Genomic DNA, 23,452 nt, shown 5'->3' on the forward strand with positions numbered 1-23,452 from the left:
TCCTTGGCCCCCTTTACTCCCTGAAAAACAAGCTGTAAATAAGCTGTGCGCTTTTATCCATACATTGCGTAATGTTGGCTGTTTTTTATTTTCAAACAATTCAATTCAACACAATTGCACGATGAAGACCATTAACTAATAAACACTGGTCAAACTAACAATATAAGTAAAGGAATAAACAGTAGTGTTTTAATGATGACGAAAGTTATTTAGCCTTTTCCTAATTAAATGAGTCGATGACATAAGCGGTCTAGGTCGCCCTCTCGCGCTCGAGGTAAAATGCAACGCTCTGGTGACGTCAGTGACGTATAGCATCATGGCGGCGCCCCACTCCACCGTGAAATTCTGGAAGCCCGGTAACATTCACAGCACATCTTTCACAAGCCCGATAATTCATCTGTATTTGTGTTTTATTTATCCGGAGAGTGTGTGCGTGTAGTGCTGCAGTAGCACGGTCACAACATCCAGATCCATTGTAGCTGCCGTCACCCTTCATCACATGTCACCATCATGCTTTCACCATAGTAAACGTGTATGAGACTTCGGTTAACGATGTGTATTGCCGTACGTGTACAAATGTTCGTAACGGGACTGATCGGGATTGTTTTGATTGATGTTTCACAGGCTCTGATGCTCCCGGTGTGCGAGAGGAGAGGGATCTGTCCACCGAGACCACCGGATCTCCCATCATCTATAATCCACACACTGCTCTCTCAATAGAGAAACAGAGGCAGAGACTGCCAGTCTTCAAGGTACCACTGACATCTTCACACAATGTTGTGTATGACTGATGGAGAAATACAATGGAAAGAAAAACACTAGGCCATAAGAAAGGTTTGCCATTTGAGTACAGATTTAAACAAGTGAGACTTTTAATAATATTATTTGCACAATTACTTCTAAATCCACTGTAAGTATTGTAAAATGGGTATTATGGGAAGAAACCAGACTGTGAGTAATGAGTACAACAAAACAAACATCAATATTTTAAATATAAATGTACAGTTGTATCTGTCAATCTGACAATCTATGAAATCTTCTAGGCTAAATCCTATAATGTTGAATATGAAGCAGACAGTAAACCTTGGCACCACATTTTCCGGTCATTTCTGTGTGGCTGCCTGCCTGCCTACTGATGTGTGTTTTATAACAAGGTGTTCACATTATGATTTTTTTCTTCTCTAATACACCCTGGTCACAATTATTGATAGGTATTCTTATCAGTAAAATATCTCCCAGGTATATTCCCATTGATATTTACATTTTCTTAGCACACCAAGGTGAGCATCATGTTTTCTTTCAAAGACCAACAAATCCAAACCTGACTTGCTCTGCTAGAAATATTATAATGGTTCATGGTTAGGTCTTCCATCAGCACACTGGCTCAAAACAAACATCAACATTTGAACGATGCCGCGGGTCACTAAAGACCTGACCTGCGGTATGTGTTTGAGGCTTAAACGAAGATGATTTATAGAAATGGTGTTTGTGTTGCATTGAACTCATTTAATTGCATGTTTGAAATGTGCTTTTAATGGTGCCAGCAGAATATAGCTTTACTGCAGCAACACACTTCACGGGACAGTACGTGTGTCCAAAAAACATTTCACTGACTGTTCAGAACACAAATAAACTTCATCTGGAGAGACTGTATGCACACCAGGTGTTACCCAGACAGACACCGTGCTCCGCATGAGACAGACCTAATAAAAAGAGACGAAATCACCCTCCCTTAAGTGTACATTTTGAGCATGTAGTATAAAGTTGCATTAAAATACAGTCTGGGACAGTTGAGAGTCTAGAAACCAAAGTGATGAGATGATGTCACAGATATGATCATTAGTATGTAAGAATGTTCAAGCTTCAGTCTGAAATACGCTTGCTTCGACAATGATACAAAATGTCTTCTGGTGTCTGTGAGACTAACTGAAGCAGAATTTGTCCTCATGTGTTGTTGATCATAAGTGTTGTTGTTTGTTTTGTATGCAGCACAGAAACAATATCCTCTATCTGGTGGAAAGTTTCCAGACTGTGGTGATTGTCGGAGAAACCGGATGTGGGAAAAGCACACAGATTCCACAGGTTCGTCAAGAGGCAGAAATGCTTCCCATTTTCCCAGAATCCTTCAGTCATGTAACTCGAGGTGTTTTGTTCTGCTAGTATTTGTTGGAGGCCGGATGGGCGGCAGAAGGGAAAGTGATCGGTGTCACTCAGCCTCGACGTGTGGCAGCTACATCTGTATGTATCCGCTCTTGTCATTTCTCCTCCGTGAGATCGCTCCGAGACGTGAAGTTTACCGTGTGTGTGTGTACAGGTGGCCGCTCGTGTAGCAGAAGAGAGAGGGGCGTTCCTAGGCCATGAAGTGGGCTACAGCATCAGGTTTGATGACTGCTCCGACCCCCAGTCTACACGGATTAAAGTAGGCATTTCTCTACACGCACGCACGCGCGCATGCATGCACGCACACACGCAGTGACATAGTGGATGCATCCCAGCACCCAAAGAATAATGAAGGACGTCCTGATCGCTCTCTTCATATAACACAAGTCAAACCTGCAAATCATGTTGATTGTATGTGTCTGTGTTGCAGTCTTTTTGAGAAGAGCTGCTCTAAACCAAAGCTCTGCAGAGTCTCTGAATCTCTGTTTAGGATTCTTTTCATTCCCACTTCTTTGTGTTGTTCAGTTTCTGACAGACGGGATGTTGGTTCGGGAGATGATGTCTGACCCTCTGTTAAAGAAATACAGGTAATACTGCTCCTTTAAACTCCTTTATTGTGTCTAATATATTTTGTCATCAAGCAACATGTTTTATTCACCTTCAATGATTTGCTTGATGAAGTGAACTGTACACCTATACACCAGACGGATTGTGCGGCTCGTGGCTGTCGTGTCATGTGCTGTCATGTGTTGTTCTGCAGTGTGTTAATGTTGGACGAGGCTCACGAGAGGACGCTTTACACCGACATCACCATTGGGCTTCTGAAGAAGGTAAGAATTTCTTTTCAGTGCTGACGTCTCGGTCACATGCGAGCGTGTCCCTGTGATTGAAGGTTTTTTTCTCATACAGATTCAGAAGAAGCGGAGAGATCTGCGTCTGATTGTAGCTTCGGCCACCCTGGATGCCAAGGTATGTGTGAGCGCGCAGCCCTGAGAAACAGAACCGAGAGATCTTCATCTCTTCCGAAGGGAATACAGTTCGGCATTCTCCATCTCTTCTCCCTCTCTGTCTTGAACAGTAATGATGATGATGATGATGATTCAAATAAATCTGAGGAATGAAAAATGACATATCACAGCCATCTTTATAAAATACTGTTGATGAAGTGATTGATGCGTTTACAGTGAAGCTCATTTAACGCTGGGCTGACGTCATCTGATGATCAGTGACAGTATTGAGGGATGGGATGATCTAATACAGTTATGTATCTGACAGAAATTTCAAGATTTCTTCAACCTAAATGAGTCTGGAGACTCAAGTAAAGACACCTGTGGCATTTTGACCGTCGAGGGCCGAACTTTCCCTGTGGATATCTTCTACACCGTCAGGTGAGTGTTTTATATAAAGAGAAGATGGACCCCTGCCAGAACTAATACAGAAGTACACTGCCTGGCCGGCACACTTAAATTCCATGGCTTCCGTTACGGTGCCATTGTTTCAACCGTCTTATGCATGTTCACATGATTAACTTTTATTTATTTGTGGAATGGAGCTTTCTGTGGGATTCAGATCAAAACTTTCTTTGCTGGATGCATCTTGTGAAAACAGGGCTAATGTGAAGCTGAAACACACTGCAAGAAACATCATGTATTTAACCCTTGGCTTGTTTTGTGTGGCCTGACCTTTTTGTGTAAATAGAGATGAAAACGACTCATTTTCAAAGGTTTTCTCTGCAGTCCCGTGCCGGACTATGTGAAGGCCACTGTGGAAACTGTGCTGAAGATTCATGAGACGGAGGATGATGGTGACGTGCTGGCCTTTCTCACAGGACAGGTGTGTGCTTGCACACCAAACATCTCCATATGAAAAGGATTTCACCCGTCTGTCCTGAAACATATGCCGGAATTATGCTAACACCGTGTCTACACCGGACGCGATCAGCATAAAACAACACGACAAACACATCAGAAATGCATCTGAACCCATATCATGTTACATTTTGTCCACGCTGGATGTGCAGCTGCAAGACATAACAAACCCATCAAGAACAAGCAGGTTGTCATGTCGCGTCGCGTCCGATGTGGACACGGTGTTAGTCCCAGTTAAACGGAAGTGCCGATTGTCTTCAGTATTCTGACGCGTTAGAGAGTAAAACAGAATTGACTCGATTGCTTCCACGTTTGGTCTCGGTCTCATCCGGCACACGTAGCGTACTAAGTAACGTTTTGCTCTTGGGGCACCAGAGGAACTCAACAATGCTCAGCTGTAGTGCTGTCTGTTCAACATATCCTCATCGCTTGGTGACAAATGACCTCAGCCCTGCGAGAGTGGAAGTGGTTTAACTTTCGGAGATTTTAGCAGACGTCGTCAGAGAAAAACATAACCACTAAAAGGGCGGAAGTGCATATTTACATATTTACATCACAGCTTATGAATTTTCAAAAGAGAATGACCTGCACGGATAAATCATTCATAATCAACACCAGAATACTCCATAAAAAACAAGACTTGAATATGAATCACAACACCACAGTGATCCACAACTAGAAAATTTGATGTGGCTCTTTCTCTGCTGTTGGTGTGTTAAAGACTACATTTAGTAAACCTGGATCACCCTAACTGTACATATTGTGTGCGTTTCCGGGGTATGGAAGCCCTGAGCCTTGTCATTCGTGTCATTGAAATGCTCTGCATGTGCAGGAGGAGGTGGAGAAGGTGGTGTCCATGCTCCAGGAACAGGCCCGAACTCTGTCCCGCTACGGCATGAAGAAACATCTCTGTGTGCTGCCTATGTACGCGGGTCTGCCTTATAAAGAACAGATGCGAGTTTTTGAGAGGATGCCCCCTACTGTCAGAAAGGTAAAACACACATTTGTAGTTGAGGAAAGAAGTCTACAGAACGGAATATGAATGTGATGCTGGTTCATATCAAATGGATGTTGTTTTCATGGAGTGTTGCATCTTTTCATCTGGTTTCAGGTGGTGGTTGCCACTAATATAGCCGAGACGTCCATCACCATTAATGGCATAGTGTTTGTCATTGACTGTGCTTTTGTCAAGCTGAAAGCATATAATCCCCGAACAGCCATCGAATCACTGATCGTGACGCCCATCTCTAAAGCCTCCGCCTGTCAGAGGGCTGGAAGAGCCGGACGGAACCGCGCGGGGAAATGTTTCCGTCTCTACACAGGTATTCCAGGTTATAGTGTGACGCAAAACATTACATTTACATTTCTGCATTTGGCAGATGCTTTTATTCTTACTCAAAAAGTAAAATTACATGAATAGCAGTGATAATATATCGCGCAATGTACCTTCCTACTTACAGATCCATTCTTTTTTTTGCTGGGGTTACAAATACTCATATGAGGCAAGGTTAAAATCAAACAATATACTGCTGAAATATCCAGCGCAGTGGTTCTTGTGTAACATTCTGTAAAATGAAAGAACTAATCGACAGTGTTCTGTACTCTCTGTGTTTATATGGATAAACAGAGGAGGATTTCCAGAAATTACCCGCGTCTACAGTGCCAGAAATGCAGCGCTCCAATCTGGCTCCTGTCATTCTGCAGCTGAAAGCGCTGGGCATTGACAACGTCCTCCGGTTCAGCTTTCTCTCTGTGAGCGCCACCTACTGACAACACACAGCCACGGAAAAAACGAAGAGACCGCTTCCGTTTGACCTTTAAACCTCATTTCTGCATGTTGTGTCAATGATGTACTTCCGCTCTCATTGGGTCATTTGTCACTAAGCGATAAGTTAGTTTACGTACAGAATGTTTAAAGTTAAAGTAAACGGACAGCACTACGGCCGAGTGCCTCTGTGGTCAAACCTCAAGTACTCAAGTGTACTTTTCATAGTTGTGGATGTAGCATGAAACCGCTTTTGGTTGTTGATGTATGATGTAGTGTTTGACAATGCAAATAAAAACTAATACTTCAGAAAGAAACCAAAATGATGATTTTACTTAAAACCGACAGTAAATCGAGTGGTCTGGTCATGTTTTCTCCGTGTCTGAACACATTTCTGCATCACTGCTCTTCTAGAGTTTGAGGTGTTTCTTTAGTCTGTGTTTTTCTGATGTGTGTTGCAATGTTTTTCAGCCTCCGCCGGCTCAGTCTATGGTTCAGGCTCTGGAGCTGCTCTATGCGCTTGGAGGTAGGTGGACACGGCGCACACGGTTTCATCATTTCACGTGGATGATGTTGTCATGTGGTAAGCTCTCGTTCTCTCAGGTCTAGATCAGTACGGGCGTCTCACGGACCCGATGGGCCTTCGCATGGCCGAGTTTCCCCTCAGCCCCATGTTTGCCAAGATGCTGCTGGAATCGGGGAACTTCGCCTGCTCCAAAGAGATCGTCACCATTGCGGCCATGATGCAAATTCAAAACATTTTTGTGGTGCCGCACAATCAGAAGAAAGCAGCCGTAGGCATTTTCATTCAGGTGTCAGTCATTTCTAGCCTTTAATACGTGTTTTACATGCACATGTCTCTGTGTGACGTATAGGCGCGTGAGCACCGAAAGTTTGCCGTGGCTGAGGGAGATCATCTCACCATGCTGAATATCTATGAAGCCTTCATAAAGGTAATGCCTTCGTTTCATCTCTTTTGGGGATTTCTTTTTTCTAGTCATTAATGCAACCCTGCAATATACAAGGCCTGTTTAAATACGACTGCTGTCAAAAATAATACATTTAACGCATGCGATGCATTTCTTCAGATTAAACAAATATTTTATCCGTTGTTTCCGTCATCCTTACATTATATGATCACACTCTTATTCATGCAAAGGCTTTGAAAAAGTTGCTTTGACGGACGGGTCTGGTATAGATAGACAGCTTCCAGCTTCAGCTGTTGGCGAATCTCTTGTCTCACAGAGCACCAGAATTTTGTTTTCTTTCGTGCTCGAATGAAGAAAAACACACAAGATTATGTCATGAAGGCCATCGTGTCGACGGGTAAGATAAAGTCGCACATGAATGCATAGAGTTGTGAAAATGGGAATGACAGATCTGCGTCTAGTGGCAGCTCTTAAATCTCTACATTGCTCCTTTAAACCTGCTTCTGGGACACTTGTCACTAATGTGTCTGACTTCAAATGAGGTGGAAGGGCACAGATTCAACGTTTTCTAAAGCCTTATACTGATAGCTCTCAATTACACTTCAGCGTTGAGTGGCTGTAATTCATGTTAAAATGAAGAAAAGCCGATTTCATACGGATGCAGGTTTTCATTCAAATGTGATGGCATTTAAAGAAACAGACTGTCTTTATGTTGTTTCTACTTTCAATTGGAAATGAAACGTGAAATGATTAGAATCTACAAGTATAATTTTAAAACATTAATGTTGTGTGTAGTCGTGCTTGATATCGTTTGACAGCAAAGGGTTTCCATTAGAGATGCTGCACCGATACTAAGCATGATATGGGTTCCGATGCAGCATCTCTAATGGAAACCCTTTGCTGTCAAACGATATTTGCTGGTTTTGAAGATCAAATAAATATTTCGGAACTTTCTGAATGTCATTCGTTCATATAGGCCTGGTTTCACAGACAAGGCGTAAAGTGACAGTTCACCCAAAAATTCTGTCATTATTTACTCACCCTCATGTCATTTCATATCTGTATAAATTATTCGTTGTTTCTAACCTATATACATTTCTTTGTTCTGTTCTTTGCCTGCCATAGTAGGACATGACATGGTAGTCAAAGGTGTCCCAGAACGGGTTGTGTTCCAAAATATCTCACTTTTTGGCCAACAGAACAACAAAATATATGGTAGTGGATGATGTCACAGATCTGAAAATTGCTAACGTTCTTACAAATATCTTTCTCTGCGTTAGGGTTATTTTTTGGGCGAACAGTTCGTTTAAGGCTAGTCTCAGACTAAAAGAAATATGTGAGCTGTCTTAACTGAATATAACTTAGCCAGAAATAACTTAATATATATATCAGTGCCGTTGATTCGTCCTCTTAGTGAAATGAAGATATTTGTCAATTTTACAAAGGCATAGTCCTGGCCTTAGCTAAGCCGTGTCTGTGAAACCAGGCCGTAATGACTTGCTTACATATCGCCCTGATCGACTGATAGTGTGAAAAACTTTTTTCGAGTGATGTATTGACTGATGTAGCTACTATATATTATTGGCCGATATATATGCGCGTGTCTAGTTTGCATCTTTCTAAGCCCTCACACCGTTTGAATTACAATAGGACTGGTTTAAACGGATCTGACCGTTTCAAGCATGTTCATGAATTTGTCCCGTAGCATCAGAAGAGTTCTCAATGGTGTCAGGACCGCTTCCTCAACTACAAGGGTCTCCTGCGTGCCATGACCATACGCGAACAGCTGCGACACCTGCTCAACAAGTTTAAGGTCCCTCGAACGTCCAGTGAAGGTCAGTTGTCATCTCTCTGGCCTGTGTGACGTATCAGTATGGGCGTGTCTTATTGTCATGTGGACCCTTGTTTCATCAGTTTGACTCGCTGTCTGTTGGTATACATCTGTTTTCGTTTCCGAGATTTCTCATTCGTCTCTCTGCTCTCTAGGTGACCCGGACGTGATTCTCAGATGTGTGGTTTCAGGATTTTTTGCCAACGCAGCGCGCATGCATCACTCCGGCTCCTACAGGTCAGTAATCCAGAGCTGGAAACCTTCTGATTTCTTTCCGCAGCTCGTATCAGTATTCTTCTGTTAATCTTGATGTACATGCGGTGTGTATTTGACAGCGTTTGTTTGTCATGCGCAGGACTCTAAGAGATGACCGAGAACTGCACATCCATCCCGACTCTGTGCTGTATGGAGAAAAGCCCCCTAAATGGTACATGCTTCATCTGAGTGCTTTTATTCAGTCAAAGAAATCATGTAGTACTAACAGAACATGACGTGTCTCAGGGTCGTCTTCAATGAGTTGGTTCAGACCAGCAAGTACTACATGCGAGATGTGACGGCGGTAGAGTCCTCCTGGATGGTGGAGCTGGCTCCTCACTTTTACAAACAGGCCAAGGTAAGACACGCCAAACTGATCCTGGACCTGCACTCAGAAATGGTTCTGGAGTGGATGTGGTTTCTTCTGCGCTGACTGTATTTTAAAAACTAACGTTTGCATGCTTTCAAAGCTTCAGAACGTGCTTATTAAATCTGAAGTCTGGTTCATCAGCTTATTTACATATTGATGCTGTCAAGTCAACTTTATATATATATAGCGCTTTTAACAATATTCATTGTTACAAAGCAGCTTTACACGAAACATATTGACTATAAGCAAAACATAGAAGGTTATGTAAGTTAAAACAAAAGAGGTGAAAACACAGAAGACAGACACACACCGATTCAAACACACACACACACACACACACACACACACACACACACACAGTGGTTATCACTAAGAATCACACATATAAGATAAGGAGAGAGAAACAGGTCAGATATTAAACAGACTATAAAGTCCTATATGCAGTGTTAAGTTAAATGTGTTTTTAAAATTATAATTCTCAAGCCGCCCCCCGGCCAGGCAAACGTATGCTGTCGGGCAGAAACCTCGTACATCCAGAACCCCTACTTTTCAGGAAAAGAACAACACTGTTTGTCGATAAGTTGATATGGTGGTTTTATCTATACACATTAGACATTGCATATGTCATTAGACTATATGAAGGTCAAATGGAAAGTGGAACTGTCTATAGCATATAGCATGTCTACATAAATGAAGAGATCAGTTGTGAATGTTTTCCTCTCGTTTGTCTCGTAGCATGGATCTCTGAACAGCAAACGGGCCAAAGTCTTGTGATGGGAGCCGGACAGACGAACACTCGATGAATGAGAAACCGTGAATACATTTGGAACACTGCGTGACTTTTCTGTGTATAAATGTATCACTCTCGCGGCCATTATTACCGCGTTTAATAGGTGTTTAGTGAAGGTAGAGAGCCATGGGAATAACTTGACTTTTTCCTTGTTCTCTATGCGAGTGTGAAAACCTGTTTTCTGTTGATGGATTAACGGACAGGATGCACGAACCCTTACCTATCATATTAATATCCAATATTACAACAATGATTTCAAACCTTCATCGGAGAAATACTGTGTAGTTCAAACGTAGTGGCCTTTTTACCATGATGTGCCAGATACGATGAAGTCATGGAGCATTACCTGCTGTACATGGGATGTGCCATAGAGCGTATAGTTACACTGTCAGCATGTGACGATGAAGTGCCATTTTTATATCCCCCCTTAAAAATGAGCCTTGTTCTGCACTGTGTAAATTAGGTGTAGTTATTCGTTTCATTGAGTCATTTCCTAAGGAAAGATGAGCCATGACTAGTTCTTCATGTACGGTGAGTGAATAGCACAGTGAATGACGTTTGCCTCAGGGAGGGGTTTATTTTATAAAACAAAATACAAGCAAAGATAAAAAGGAACGGAAACCGATGGGAGTGCCGAGTGTGCGTCACACGAATGTAATGTTCTTTACACTTGAACGTGGCAAACTTTGTGTCATGTTGGCTTGTTTTCTGTCCTCTGCCAACTGTGTACGATTCTCTTTAAAAACAAAGACTTCCAAAGAAAAGTGAAATAGTTCACATCAATTTACAATAAACAATCAATCTGCTTTTTTATGACCTTTGCCAAATCTCTTCACGTCAGTATACATGGATGTATAGTATGTATTCAGTCCTGTAGATTTAGCTTTGACCCGGTCAAATTAGATTCGTGTGAAACCAGTTCATACAACTCCTGCATGCTCACTGAAGTCTTTCGACAAAACCTTTTACAGGGAAACAACTTCTTTAGATGTAGAACATGTGTTGTTACATGTGCAAAATGTAATCGTACCACAAAACCGTCTTTGTCCTAATGCTTCTCTCTCTCTAAAGCTCTGGACAGCATATAGTCGAATAAAGCCTTATGTTCATACAAACATGATCTGCAGTATTTCATGGTTACTTTTTAATATATTCTCGTTTGAGATTGAAAATGAATCAAAACTTGTGCTGCCTTACAAATGAATACTTCTCTCTCCTTTCATTATTGAATGGTGAAAGTTCATTTAAACCATAAAACAATGAAGGAAATACTAAAAGAGAAGCACCAAACCATTGTTTTTGTCATCAAACAATGCCTTGTTGTTGGTTAGAAACTGTAAGTTGTATTGACGCTTCGGTGGCATCTGAAATTCACCAGCAGATGTCACTGCTCCTCTTCATGTGTGTTATATTACAATATTCAGACAAACTCCGATTAGATTTTTAAATGTGTTTCCGTTGACGTGCTATGGGTCCTCATTCTGGATCAATCACTTGAGCAACCTTACAACATGAGACGGCTGAATACCAGTCATTTCGTTTTCATTTCATATTCATATTCTTCACACATACACACACCTCAAGCATACTGTGTAACCTCCTTATACTTTCTATGAGCGGCCTCTAAGCTAATATCAGTTTTTTTTGGGTTCCCAAAGACACACAAGATTGTGATGATGGGCAAACGCCCTGTTCACACCGCCAGTGCCTGGCAGCGGCAGAGCCGCGTGGTCTCGTTCATTTCAGCGGTGGCACGGCAGTGACGGTGGTTGACAGGAATGGCTCAACTTCATGCGTATGATGAGCGACTTTTGTGGCTGTTGCTGGAGCAGCCGGGCCTAGGAACACAACCTAACCACCTCACAGCAAGAGTCTGGTTACACACAGTGACTCACGGTGTGTACGCAGCGTGATGATGACTACAGCCACAACCTACAGTCATCCAGAACCTCTCAGTTTACAGTGATCATTCTCGCTGTAGTTGCAGCAGTGGTGTTTTAAAATGCCAGAGGAGAACTGGCTCTCCCGGCTGAGTTTGGTCTCTCCCAAGGTTTATTCTCTCCACTCTTACACACACAGTACACATCTATAGTGGAGTTAAACTCACTGGGAGACTGCTGCCTTTGCTTAATCCATTAATATAGACAAAATTCACATTTAACAACTTTATTCTTTCATGTTTTAGTATTATTGCTAATTGTTCTGGTCTATTGCAATTTTAGGTTTCCAGCCTTGAGAACAATATTTTAACCTAAATGTAATAATTGACAGTTTCTGCATTTCAGTTAATAAAAAAAAACTTGCATTAATATCATTGTATCTTAATACAGTATAATGTCTTTATTTTTTATTTCAGTTGTGAAGCATATTTGCAACAATGACAATTGTGAAAAGCGCTATATAAATAAAATAAAACTGAATTGATTGGTTGTTAAAAACTAAAAATGTCAACATCTTGGAAAGTGCTCATATAGTTAATTCAAGACTGCTGCTGGTCTACAGGACCACCACTGGTTTGGCACCCCCTTATCTTCACTGGCGTATGCATGTTTATGTACCCGCCAGATCCCTGCGCTCTGCAAACAAACAACGTCTTGTGATGCCATCCCAAAAAGGGAAAGAATCTCTCTCGGGCACCTTCTCTGGATCTCCACATTTGTGTAACGATCTGCCCGCTGCTACAAGATCAGATTCTCTATTCATCTTTAAGAATCGTCTGAAAACACATCTCTTCCGTCAATACCTGACCCATCAGTTCTGACTTCTATCTCTTTTCTTCTCTTTCAAAAATAACTTATCTCTGTATACTGCGGTAGGCTATATGATACTTTTTGTTGTCCTTATATTGTTCCAATTGCTTCCATTGTTCACCTCATCTGTAAGTCGCTTTGGATACAAGCGTCTGATAAAAAATTTAAATGTAACTACAATTAAAAAATGATAATAATTGCCATATTAGAGAAGTTTTGTGAATGATCTTGGTGTCATAGAGACCAATAATTCATGCATTTGCCCAAACTCATAACTCATGCAAAAATGATCTTAAGGATCATAATAGTACAATATATATATATATATATATATATATATATATATATAAAATGATGGATATCAAAAACAGATATATCAACAAATAGTGATTTAGTGCAAACATGCTGCTTATGATAATTATTTGAGTAATATTTACATAATACTCATTGGAAACTGACCACTGTCACCACACACACATTTGTGAAGAGTTTGGTTCCAAAAAGAGATATAACTCTGTCTTTAAAAAATCATGTTTTTTATCCTCCATTGCAATTAATATCAATCAAACTGAAGTTGTTTTGTTTTGATTTAAACCATAATAACTAAAATATACAGCTAACTATCACAATAAAACACAATGATAACATAATAAAAACATGATTTTAGGTGATCTCATTTTGGAACCAAACCTATATGCTTATATGTGCGTAAAGGATGTAGTGAATGTTATAATTAATTGTTAAAAACTCGAGCCAGGTCTATGAATACATAGGCTCCGTAAGGACAGTTACTAGCTTGTGTAAGGTATTGAAGGTGTTAGGCTGTATGTCGCGCCCGCTCGTGGAGAGAGGGATGTAATCAGTCGTTGAGCCCCCCAGCTCTCAGCCCGGTGACAAATCCAAAGTGTCTCGCTCTAGTTTATTGCCCTGATCGGGTCAAACGAAAAATATGTGAGGTCCGGGCAAGGAGACAGTCCCGTCTGCCGCAGATAAATGGACTGATCATTTCTTATTGAGAAACAATTTCTAAAAGGTAGTTTACAGCATGACTGAGGGAAGCAGGCGGCGCGGATGCTCGTGCCCTGACCCGCGCCGCGCGGATTAAATGGATAGAGAGAGCGCGAGTTTCTGATGGCACAACTCCACCGCACAGACACTCCATTTATTATGAGCCAGAGCCTTCTGATGAAGTGTAGGCAGAGGGCTTCTTCGTTCTTCCTTTCTTTCTTTCTTTCTTTCTTTATTTATTTTCTCTCTCTCTTCCTCGGGTGAAGTAGTACAAGGCTGGCCTTGAGGCTTCTACTCTCTAAATGGATAGAGGGAGGCAATTGAATTTTACACTCGCCTGGTTATGATTAATGCCCGTCTGTGTCCGTGTGCGCGTGCAGTGGCGGCGCGACGCCGCAGGGTGACGCTGCTCATCTTCTCTGCGGCCTACACAGGGCTTTACTACTCGCTGAAAGAGTGCACTTGACTGGTGATGGTCAAGTATTCAGAAAACAACGTTTGTCTGGTAAGCGGTGCACACTTACAGTACGTTGAAGTAGCTGACCACATACTGTTTATTACAAACGACATATTTACATTTAATAATAATGCGAAATCATAAATAATACATTTCAGACGTGAAAGGGCACTCTGTGACGTGTCCAGCTTCTCCTGGTGCTATTGCTGCCTTCATGTGAACCTGTGAAACTTGTTCAGACGACTTGTCATAACTCATTTATGGTGCATCTATTTTATACATACATGGGAATGTTTCTGTATAAAAATGAATATGATTCCTCACGTGCACACTGGTATCGAATTCAAATATTTTGTTTTCATGAGCTGATCCCAACATTCATGTATATTCAGTAGTGTAAAATAAAGCATGCAGAATCGAAACACTTTTGCTAAATCCATTATTACTATTGACAACACCTTACTTTCATCCGTCTTGGATATGGACACAACTCAACAGCTGGTGTGTCAGGATCATGTCGGGGTCCTGCCTTGCAGTGAATAGTGGAGTATTGCCATCACAAACCAGCAACTGAATACAATCTAAAACATTTTACACTTTTGATCTGTACCTCTTTTAACATTTAACAGATTGCCCACAATTTGTATTATTAAGTGTTGCTTCACAGTGAAGATTTATTAGAACAATGAATGATAAAATGATTACTTACATTTTTCCAGTTTGCAGTAAATAAGTGTAAAATACTGATTCATTCAATCTTCAAAAATGAACATGAATCATTTCTGTAACGCTTCCTGTTGTTAGTGTTTTTTCCATCAGTGTGTTATGAATGAAATGTATGTTTTGTAATTGAGAATAGTTGCGATAAGCTTATTTTGAGACAAACTGTACACCAAGTGTTTTGTTGAGGTGAGATGAACAGTCATGTTGGCAATGCAGATGTGTGAAGAGTTCACCTTCAATAAGGAAATACTGTGCTACACGCTTCACACCCTAAACATACTCTATATTTTGTGTTATACAAAACACATGAATTCCATTCAGTTTCAGTTCAAGTCTATTTCTATGCTGTAGTTGTTTTTACTTTTATTAGACCAACATGATGTTTAACCCGATCACAGCACAACAGTCATATCTTGTGTTGAAATGAGAGTCCACGTATAAACTCACATACAACTCTGCCATCCAGCTATTCTTGTTGCACGATGTCATACAAGCACACGAATGAAATACTATAAGGCATATCTTCTCTCTTTTTCCCCAAATATTGGTTAAGAAGTGGATTCAAACGTATGTTTGTAATGACACCATTCTTGACACTTCAGACAGTTCTTGACACGCTGACAAACGTGTTTCATTCTATGATGAAAATATACTGTACTCAAGCAAGAGAGGCATTTTTGTCTATCAGCAAGGTTTTGATGACTTTTAGATTTGTATAGGTCACTTTCGAAGCATTCTGATAGATCCACCGCAATGATAGATCCAACTGTGGATGTGGCTTGCAGCTCTTATAGATCCAAAGATCTGAGTCCAGTTTCACTAGATCTCTCTCTCTGTCGGGAAATGAATACATAATAACAACTCTGTTATGAGTAAATACTTCAAAATCAACCACAAGGTAGATACAGAAGGGAAAACAGCAGCCAGGAGACCAAGTGTTGTTGAATAAAATGAAAATCATTTCTTGAATAACACAGTGTAACAAATTGTTGTCTCGCCCGACCTTTTCGCAGTTCTCGTAGAATTGTGTGGTGCTTATTATTGTGGTAATATTTTTTTTCACATAGCATGTTTTTGTGTATATTTCGTTGTTGAAGCTTATATCATTCATTGCAATATATCACTATATTGCTAATAAACAATATAACACATATTTTAACAACCATTTTCCAAATGGTCACCGTCAGAAAATTCAGAAAATGTCTATAGCACAGGGAAGGAGGGATGAAGCGGTTCGTCATTATTCGTCATATAAGACAAAAACCATCACATCTACACTAAAGTTTACATTTACACTCATTTTTATAAACTGTTGTTTTGAAATCAGTACCGTTGATGGTAAAGAAAATTTCATGTGATTTTGGTATTCAGCATGTTGAACTTCATAAATAAACAGTTAAAATGAAAGCGAAACACAACTATCTACAACAATTGTAACGTTCTATCGTAACCTCAGTTGTGCTTCCACGCTCAGTCTGACTTCGTCTGCAATAGTTATAATTATTCTATTCAAGACGGTTTCAAAACATTGTCTCATGACATCACTATGAGACAGAGACCACTGGAGACTCATATCTACTTATAAGCACAATACAGCACCCAACATAACATTAAACAATATTAAAACGTACATACATATAGTAAGAATAAAGTAAATAATAAAATGATTAAATCAATGAAATAATATATAAAATAAATACATATATGATAAATGAAATGTGATAATGCATAAAACTTAGTAAAGCACGTAATTCCTAATAGGAATAGTGTAATAGATAAAATAGATGAATGTTTCCACTCAGATCTATGAAGGTTACTAATGAACAAGACTTTGTGAGTTCTGAAATGACTGTGTGACCCTAAAGCAGCCCAAGTTTTGGCCAATATCCCTCCTGTCGTGTCCAGTCCTTTAATCGATGCTGCGGGCCAACACTCAGCGGTTGATGATGTAGGACAATGGACAGAGCAGTCTTCGGAAGGGATACGGGCAGATAACCGGACATACAAACAAGGGAAAAGTGACGGGGCTAAGGGTGTCCAGATTGAGGGAGAAATCAATAGAAAATCAGCGTCTCGGGAGGGCCGCTCATTTATCAGATGACACGGTTAAATAGCGTTAAGACACTAAAAATGAGAAAAATATGTCCTGTCGCAGCCATCGAATTGATCACGCACGAATGAGCCGGTGGAAGGCTGAAGCTACTAATAAAATAAGACATATCTGAAGGTGAATCAGCCAAGAATCGATTGGTGTTGTGATCAAGGCCAAAAACATCTTCACTGGGATTTAAACCCTGATCCTCTGACCCCACACACAAAAACATGCTTACACACCTTACACCACATGGGTTAGCCGGATGGTTGACAGAGGCCATTCTTCTCAACCGCGATGGCCCGTTCTGCCCGGCTTCACTGCCAAAAGCCGTAAGATCCCAAGAGCTCAAGGTTACTGAGAAACCATCAGATTAAACACAAACTCTCTGTCTGGACGGAAATCACGTGTAAACAACCTGCATGGCTATTCAAAGGTGTTTTTAATCTGGATAGGGAATCTAGGATCTGATCTCTTGTGGCAGCAGATTCCATCACGGCTAAACGCTGACTCAACTATTTCTAACTGACTAACTTTCCTAATGATCTCAGTCTTGTCAAAATACCTTGTCGTAATAATTCAATTCAACTCTATTCATATAGCGCTTTTCACAATTTTCATTGTATAATTATTATAATTTTTTATACATATATATATATATATATATATATATATGAATATATTATTTAATACAAATAATACTATAGGGTAAAATGAAAGAGAATATACGATATTATGATATATGGTATTGTTGCTTGTTCTTCTCTATGCAATGTGCACTGATGTCAGTGGATTGACAGAAACTGTCAATTATTCAATGGAAGTAGATTTAATGTAGTATTATTATAATTAATTATAATTAGTGATATTATTATTTGAAATATTCTTATCAGGACTGGGAGCCTAAATTAATAAGTAATAAAACTATGAATCCAGCTTATAAATGGTCTGACTGATGCGCTCTTTATGAGAAGGCCGGAGAGGATGAACGTTTCTCTAAATCTTAGCTTGGGAAAAACATCGGATCTCTGCTATATTTCTGAGATAATAGAAGGATGATATGATGTGCCTGCTGCTTTGACATGATTGGAAAAACTCACCAAGACTTTTGACTTGCCAGTTTGGTTGTCTTTCATTATTTGAACGTCGCGGGAGTACATGCGCACATCAGTACATACTCCACACATGTTCTCCCTGTGTCAGCTTGGCTTTACTCCCGCCGCCCAAAGACACGCTGGTTAGGATGACTGAGGATCCCCCTGACTTGTGTATGGATTGACTGGTTCTCACCGTGAATATAGCCTCAGTCCTGGAGCTGTTTGCTTTAAATGTCTGCAGTTGGTTTTATAGACAAAAAAAATTGTCCAAATATATCCATTTGTGCCATTCCAAGTGTTTTCAAATTAAGATGTGTGACCCCAAATCTCCCCCCGAATCACAAAGATTGATTATGTCCATCTCAAAACTCACTGCACTTTTGTGAGAGAGTGAGGAAAAAGTAAACGTTGTGAAAGTATATCCATTTCAGATCATTCAAACCCTCCGTTTCTACATAAGACAAATCAAACGAGATGTCATTAAACATTTTGTAAATTAGTTTCTGTTACAGGACAGAATGAGAAACAACAACGTTCCTCTAGGGGACCGCCCTAAGGTCATTCTGACTCATTTCAGCCATTCCGCCTTCTCTCGATTGTCTCCTTCCAAAAGTTACGAAAACACAGCAAGTAAAGTGGTGTGATAATCCCACACAGGATCAGATCAAGCAGAAAATGTGCAATGCTAAACATCTACGTTAGGCAAGCCGTCAGCAGAAGAAACAGCTTTTTATACATTTCTTTATGCACAACTGTTGTGCGCTATATGCTTTCCAAGAGTTCTGTGTTTGCAAAAAGGACATGCGGGCGGGTGGGGTGGCGTGAGGGGGTCGAATCCACCAGCTGGTCCAAGAAATTGAATATACAGCTTCATTCCACAGTTTTACTAAAAATGTTTACCGTGGCAAAATAAATCCTGCTTGGGTTATGAGTTTCTGGTAACGTGTCCTGATGATGATTATGAAATCAGAAATCCAATAGGAAAATAATTAGGTGGAATCAATAAGGTTTTTTATTTTTGTTTGGTGGCCGAGACCCTCGTTCCAGATGTCACATATTGAGTTGTGGGCCGCTCAGAGCAATCTGCACTAAACCTCTCCTCTGTGTATTGGACTGCGAGCGTTTGAGATTTGTCGACTGCTTCTCAGCGCTCTTGCTGCTCTGCTAGTGTTTGCTCATTCTCTCGTTGCTTTATGCATTTTTATTGAAAACATTCATTTAACTGCTCACTGAAATCGTCTTTTGTCTCATTCAACACTTCTCTTTACATATGAAGACGCTAAAGTAGTGGACTTTGCTGAACTGCCAGATTCCCTTTTTGTTTAGCAAGATGAAAACATTTGTGCTTTCCGGAGTGTCCATAATGTAAACTGTTGTCAGCTGAGCAGCTGTGCCTCTGTCTGTCATAGCTGACACTCCAATCTCTACCGAGGTTTGGGGGTCCAGTGGAATCAGGCTCAGTTCTCAGGTCTCGCCAGGGTTGGGCACATCACATGGCCGGGCACGTTTAGGGCGAGACCCGGATATTCACGGACGTCCTTGTCCCTGATCCTTGCATGTCTTGGCCCTCAACCCATCAGGCTGCATGGAAACGGGCCCCGTTTTCTGTGGACGGAGCCGCGGTGTCCGCGGCCGGCCATTTGTCCTTGTCTAATTACGGCAGCGGGCTGCTGCTCCCTGCATGCTGATGAGTAATGGAGCGGGCCAGCGGGGGGAGCAGTGGACGGGCCGGCGCAGGGTGATTTGTGGGCCAGGCGCTCTGTCATCGGTTCGCGCCCATTTGTCTTGTTGAGGCCGGGGGAGGCAGAGGAGACGGGCCGGGGGTGAGGGCTGCGTAGCACGAGCAGCTCCTGAGCAGAAGATAGTTTGAGATTACTTTCCATTTTACGCCGCTTTACACTCTCTCGGTTTCGCTCTGGAGCACTGACGGCTGCTCTTTTGTCTTTCTGCAGTCAGTGTGAGGATGTGTTGATCCGTGGATTTCAGATGCAGGGCAGCGCGGGCAGTTGTCCGTCAAATGCGCAAAAGAAATAATGCTCTGCTTTGAAACATTTTCAACTATATCAACAATTTTTTTGATTTGGGATATTTCCTGTCGTCCGTTTCTCCTAAAAGAAGAGTAGACACAAGTTAGGCGATGTTGATATTTTTGATGATACAGTATAATGTTGGATAACGTAGCTCAGTTAATTTACGTCTCTGTCTTTTATTTGCAGTTTAACATCCAACAATAGAATACATCAAAAGAGCCGATTACTTTTTCCGCCAGTGGGTGCTTGGAGTCGGCACATCACCAGGTCCCCAAAAACGCACTTGCGTGTCACCAATGATATTCTTTTCATAAGCAAATTATAACTTTATAACCTTGTATGTTATATCTTTTTAATACATTTCGTTGCACTGTACTTGTATGTTTGTAATGACAATAAATTGAATCAAAAATCTTTTTCAAACTCACAACGAACAATTCATCATGTCTATTTCTTACTTTACAGCGGAGCATATACACAAGAAAATCTTAAACATTTTAACAGCTTCTGCAAATTTTGTATTGTTTAAATAATGCACACTAAACGTTTTCACTTACATGTTGACTTTATTTTATTATTTTCTTATTCAGTGTACCATTAGCAAATGATAACATCAACAGCAACCGTAGTTTAAAATCCAACAAATAATTTGTTTTGCTCCAGAATTTCAGTTACAGAAACGTTGAAAAAACATTCTGAAAACATTACTGAACATACTAACTATAGGCTATAGGCCTGATTAAAATATTACACATAGTCTTGTCTTTTTAAGCCATAACATTGCTTCAAGAATACATTTAACAGTAAACATAACTTTAAAACCGTTCTAAAATAGAACAAAGAATTACATTGCTTCAGATCTTCAGTTCCTAAAACTGAAAACTGAAACCTCTATAGATCCACAAGAAAATTGTATAAAACACATTTATCGGTTCTAAGAAATAGAGATTTTATACACCTAAGCTAATAGTTTAGATAGAAACGCAATTTGAAATAAAAATCTACATAAATAACAACTTAAAACAATTTGAAATTTGCTAGCCTATTCATCAGTTATGTAAAGTCTATCGAATATTTCACATCACGCCAAATATTCAGTTAAAACCGGAGCATAAACACAAGAAAATAACAAAATATATCTCTAAGAAATATATTGTGCACATTGCACAATGTTGTAACATACAATAGGCATTTTTAATTCAGCTCTCCTTGAGCAAATAACATTTTAATTTGCTTAAACTTAATTATTTCTGCCTCCCGCCTGTTCACTTATAGCAACACTGCTACTTGCTGAAGAGATGCTAGGCTCAATTGAAGTTTTCCTTTTAGTTATGAACCTGTCCATTTGTACGAGAAATCTAAACGATTAACCACGCCCACTCCTGTTTGCAAGGTCAACCACTCTATCTGAATTGCGATTTGCAAGTTCAACCAATCAGAGAGTCACCCAAATTCTAAAAACATTTTTGATTGGTTAAAATTGATTGAGAAACTTATGCCGTTTTTCCGTGGAGCTCCCACAGGATCGGCCACATTACCGCGGGTTGCTTTAGATCTCATTGCTGAAATAAATGAAATATTCAATGTGGGATTTTTAAATATCTCCAATAAATCCTAACCTCACATCTTTACAATCTCCAAGAGCACCCAGGGCCTCTCTAAAACCTTATGAAAAACTCTCTTTGGGTGCATGTCTCTGTAACTCCTGTATTGATTTTCAGGACTTTTTCTACTGCCACCCTGCTGCTCTCCTCCACTTTTTTCCTCGAGTAAATAAACACCAGATTTGTCATGTGCATGTCGGTGGAAAAGGGGATATAGGGGCTACCAGGCCCGGGTCAGGTCTGGGTCAGAAATGATTCATACTACCATCTTATGGGTGGAGAGTTGGAGGCCCAGCCTGTGGCACTCCTCTCCTGACCCCGACTCCCCGAGCCTCTCCGGTGCTAAATCAACTTCTGTCAGCCGCCTTACGGAACAATGCAGTCCCATCACCTCCACCGGCTGCCGCTTTCTTCTGGTGTTCGAGCAGAAGAGGCAGCACAGTCTGTGGCTCTACGCCCTGTGCACTGCCTCCCTGGACGGCTTCTAGGGCAAGCTTTTGGTGAAGGTGGATTCCCGGGCCGACCTGCAGGTTCACCTAGAAAGTATCAGGTACACATTGATTACGAGTCTAATCGAGGGTCAATTTTGTATATTGATTTATTCATGTCATTTTACAGGCATGAATTAATTTGCATGAGCTGAGTAGGGTGTCATTGCTTACCTTTAGGTTCTGCTGTATATACGTATATTAACTGATTAATATGATCTCAGAGCAGTAGAGAAACAGGAATGACTAAAGTAAATTAATAAGTTTGCAAATCACACATCTCTCACTTAAAGCAACTCGCTGAGAACTGTGAGTTTCTCATTGTGTAAAAATAACAACACTTTTACAGCTTCTATTACATAAGAGCTTTCCTGCATTCCCGCTTTTTGGAGCACTTGGTTTTCCGATTTCGCTCTGGGAGCCCAATCTATCATGTCTCTTCAGTAGCAGGCAGATCAATATGTCAGAACCCAAACACCACGAACATGCTGTTATGATAATGTTGGCAGTGATCGCGTTACAGTGCACTGAGCAGAGGAATCGAACCCGAGCTGTCAAACGAGCTGACGAAAAGCATGAATCACTATTAGAATGGCTGTGTTTGCCCCTTCATCTCTTTCTTGAACTCCGTTATTTCAGCATGTTAGGGAAATGCAACATTTGCTGCAACACATGCACAAACTTGAAGGCTCAGAAAAAAGGCAGATTTATAAATGTAGCAAATGCTGGTCTATATAATCAATTTAGAAGCCAAGAATGACTGAGCACAAGGTGTATTAAGAAACACATTTGGTACATTTTTAGTCACATTTTCTAATCTGTGCAGCACTGTTGACAGTCCATTAATCCACCCTTTCCTATTTCTACGTATTCCTGCTGGTTTAATACAAAAGCATCACCACACAAGTACATTGTAATTAGGTCGGTCAAGTGATTAATTAAAAAAATCGAATTAATTACATGATGCAGAGATTCATTACTTTAATTAATAATATTAATCACACATCACATTTGGAAGAAAAACATGTCATTATTATGTAAACCATGTTTACGACCACACCATACTCCAGCCAGACAGGCAAGATACCTACCTCACATGTCTGGGTCTCCGGCATGCTGAGGTAGCTTTCGTGGTAACTGTATGGCTGGCCAGCACGTCACAGTGCCTAGTGAGGATGAGCCGTCAGGTACATGCGTATGCTAAATATCTTGACGACTGACCTATCTTTGCACCT

General features: G+C 40.6%; 1 protein-coding gene across 1 annotated transcript; it reads left to right on the forward strand.

The window, feature by feature from the left end:
- The first annotated feature begins 43 nt into the window (after positions 1-43).
- dhx35 (DEAH-box helicase 35) lies at positions 44-11,390 on the forward strand. Its single transcript, XM_079477865.1, has 21 exons — positions 44-356; positions 625-752; positions 1,990-2,082; positions 2,161-2,238; positions 2,315-2,419; positions 2,686-2,747; positions 2,921-2,990; positions 3,070-3,129; positions 3,436-3,548; positions 3,897-3,993; positions 4,861-5,019; positions 5,140-5,350; positions 5,656-5,780; positions 6,265-6,319; positions 6,397-6,587; positions 6,669-6,746; positions 8,428-8,557; positions 8,709-8,790; positions 8,909-8,980; positions 9,055-9,166; positions 9,914-11,390. The coding sequence occupies exons 1-21, from the start codon at positions 317-319 to the stop codon at positions 9,950-9,952; spliced, it is 2,100 nt and encodes a 699-aa protein (XP_079333991.1). The 5' UTR covers positions 44-316; the 3' UTR covers positions 9,953-11,390.
- The last annotated feature ends 12,062 nt before the right edge of the window (positions 11,391-23,452 follow it).

Source organism: Barbatula barbatula (assembly GCF_947034865.1).
Source record: "Barbatula barbatula genome assembly, chromosome: 17".
In the NCBI taxonomy this organism is placed as follows: domain Eukaryota; kingdom Metazoa; phylum Chordata; class Actinopteri; order Cypriniformes; family Nemacheilidae; genus Barbatula; species Barbatula barbatula.

Excerpts from the sequence above, each read along its gene's own strand:
- dhx35 (XM_079477865.1), top strand. The coding sequence starts at position 317 with ATGGCGGCGCCCCACTCCACCGTGAAATTCTGGAAGCCCG. Across the intron at positions 2,239-2,314 it reads GACGTGTGGCAGCTACATCT|GTGGCCGCTCGTGTAGCAGA; the intron begins GTATGTATCCGC and ends GTGTGTGTACAG. Across the intron at positions 2,991-3,069 it reads CCATTGGGCTTCTGAAGAAG|ATTCAGAAGAAGCGGAGAGA; the intron begins GTAAGAATTTCT and ends TTTCTCATACAG.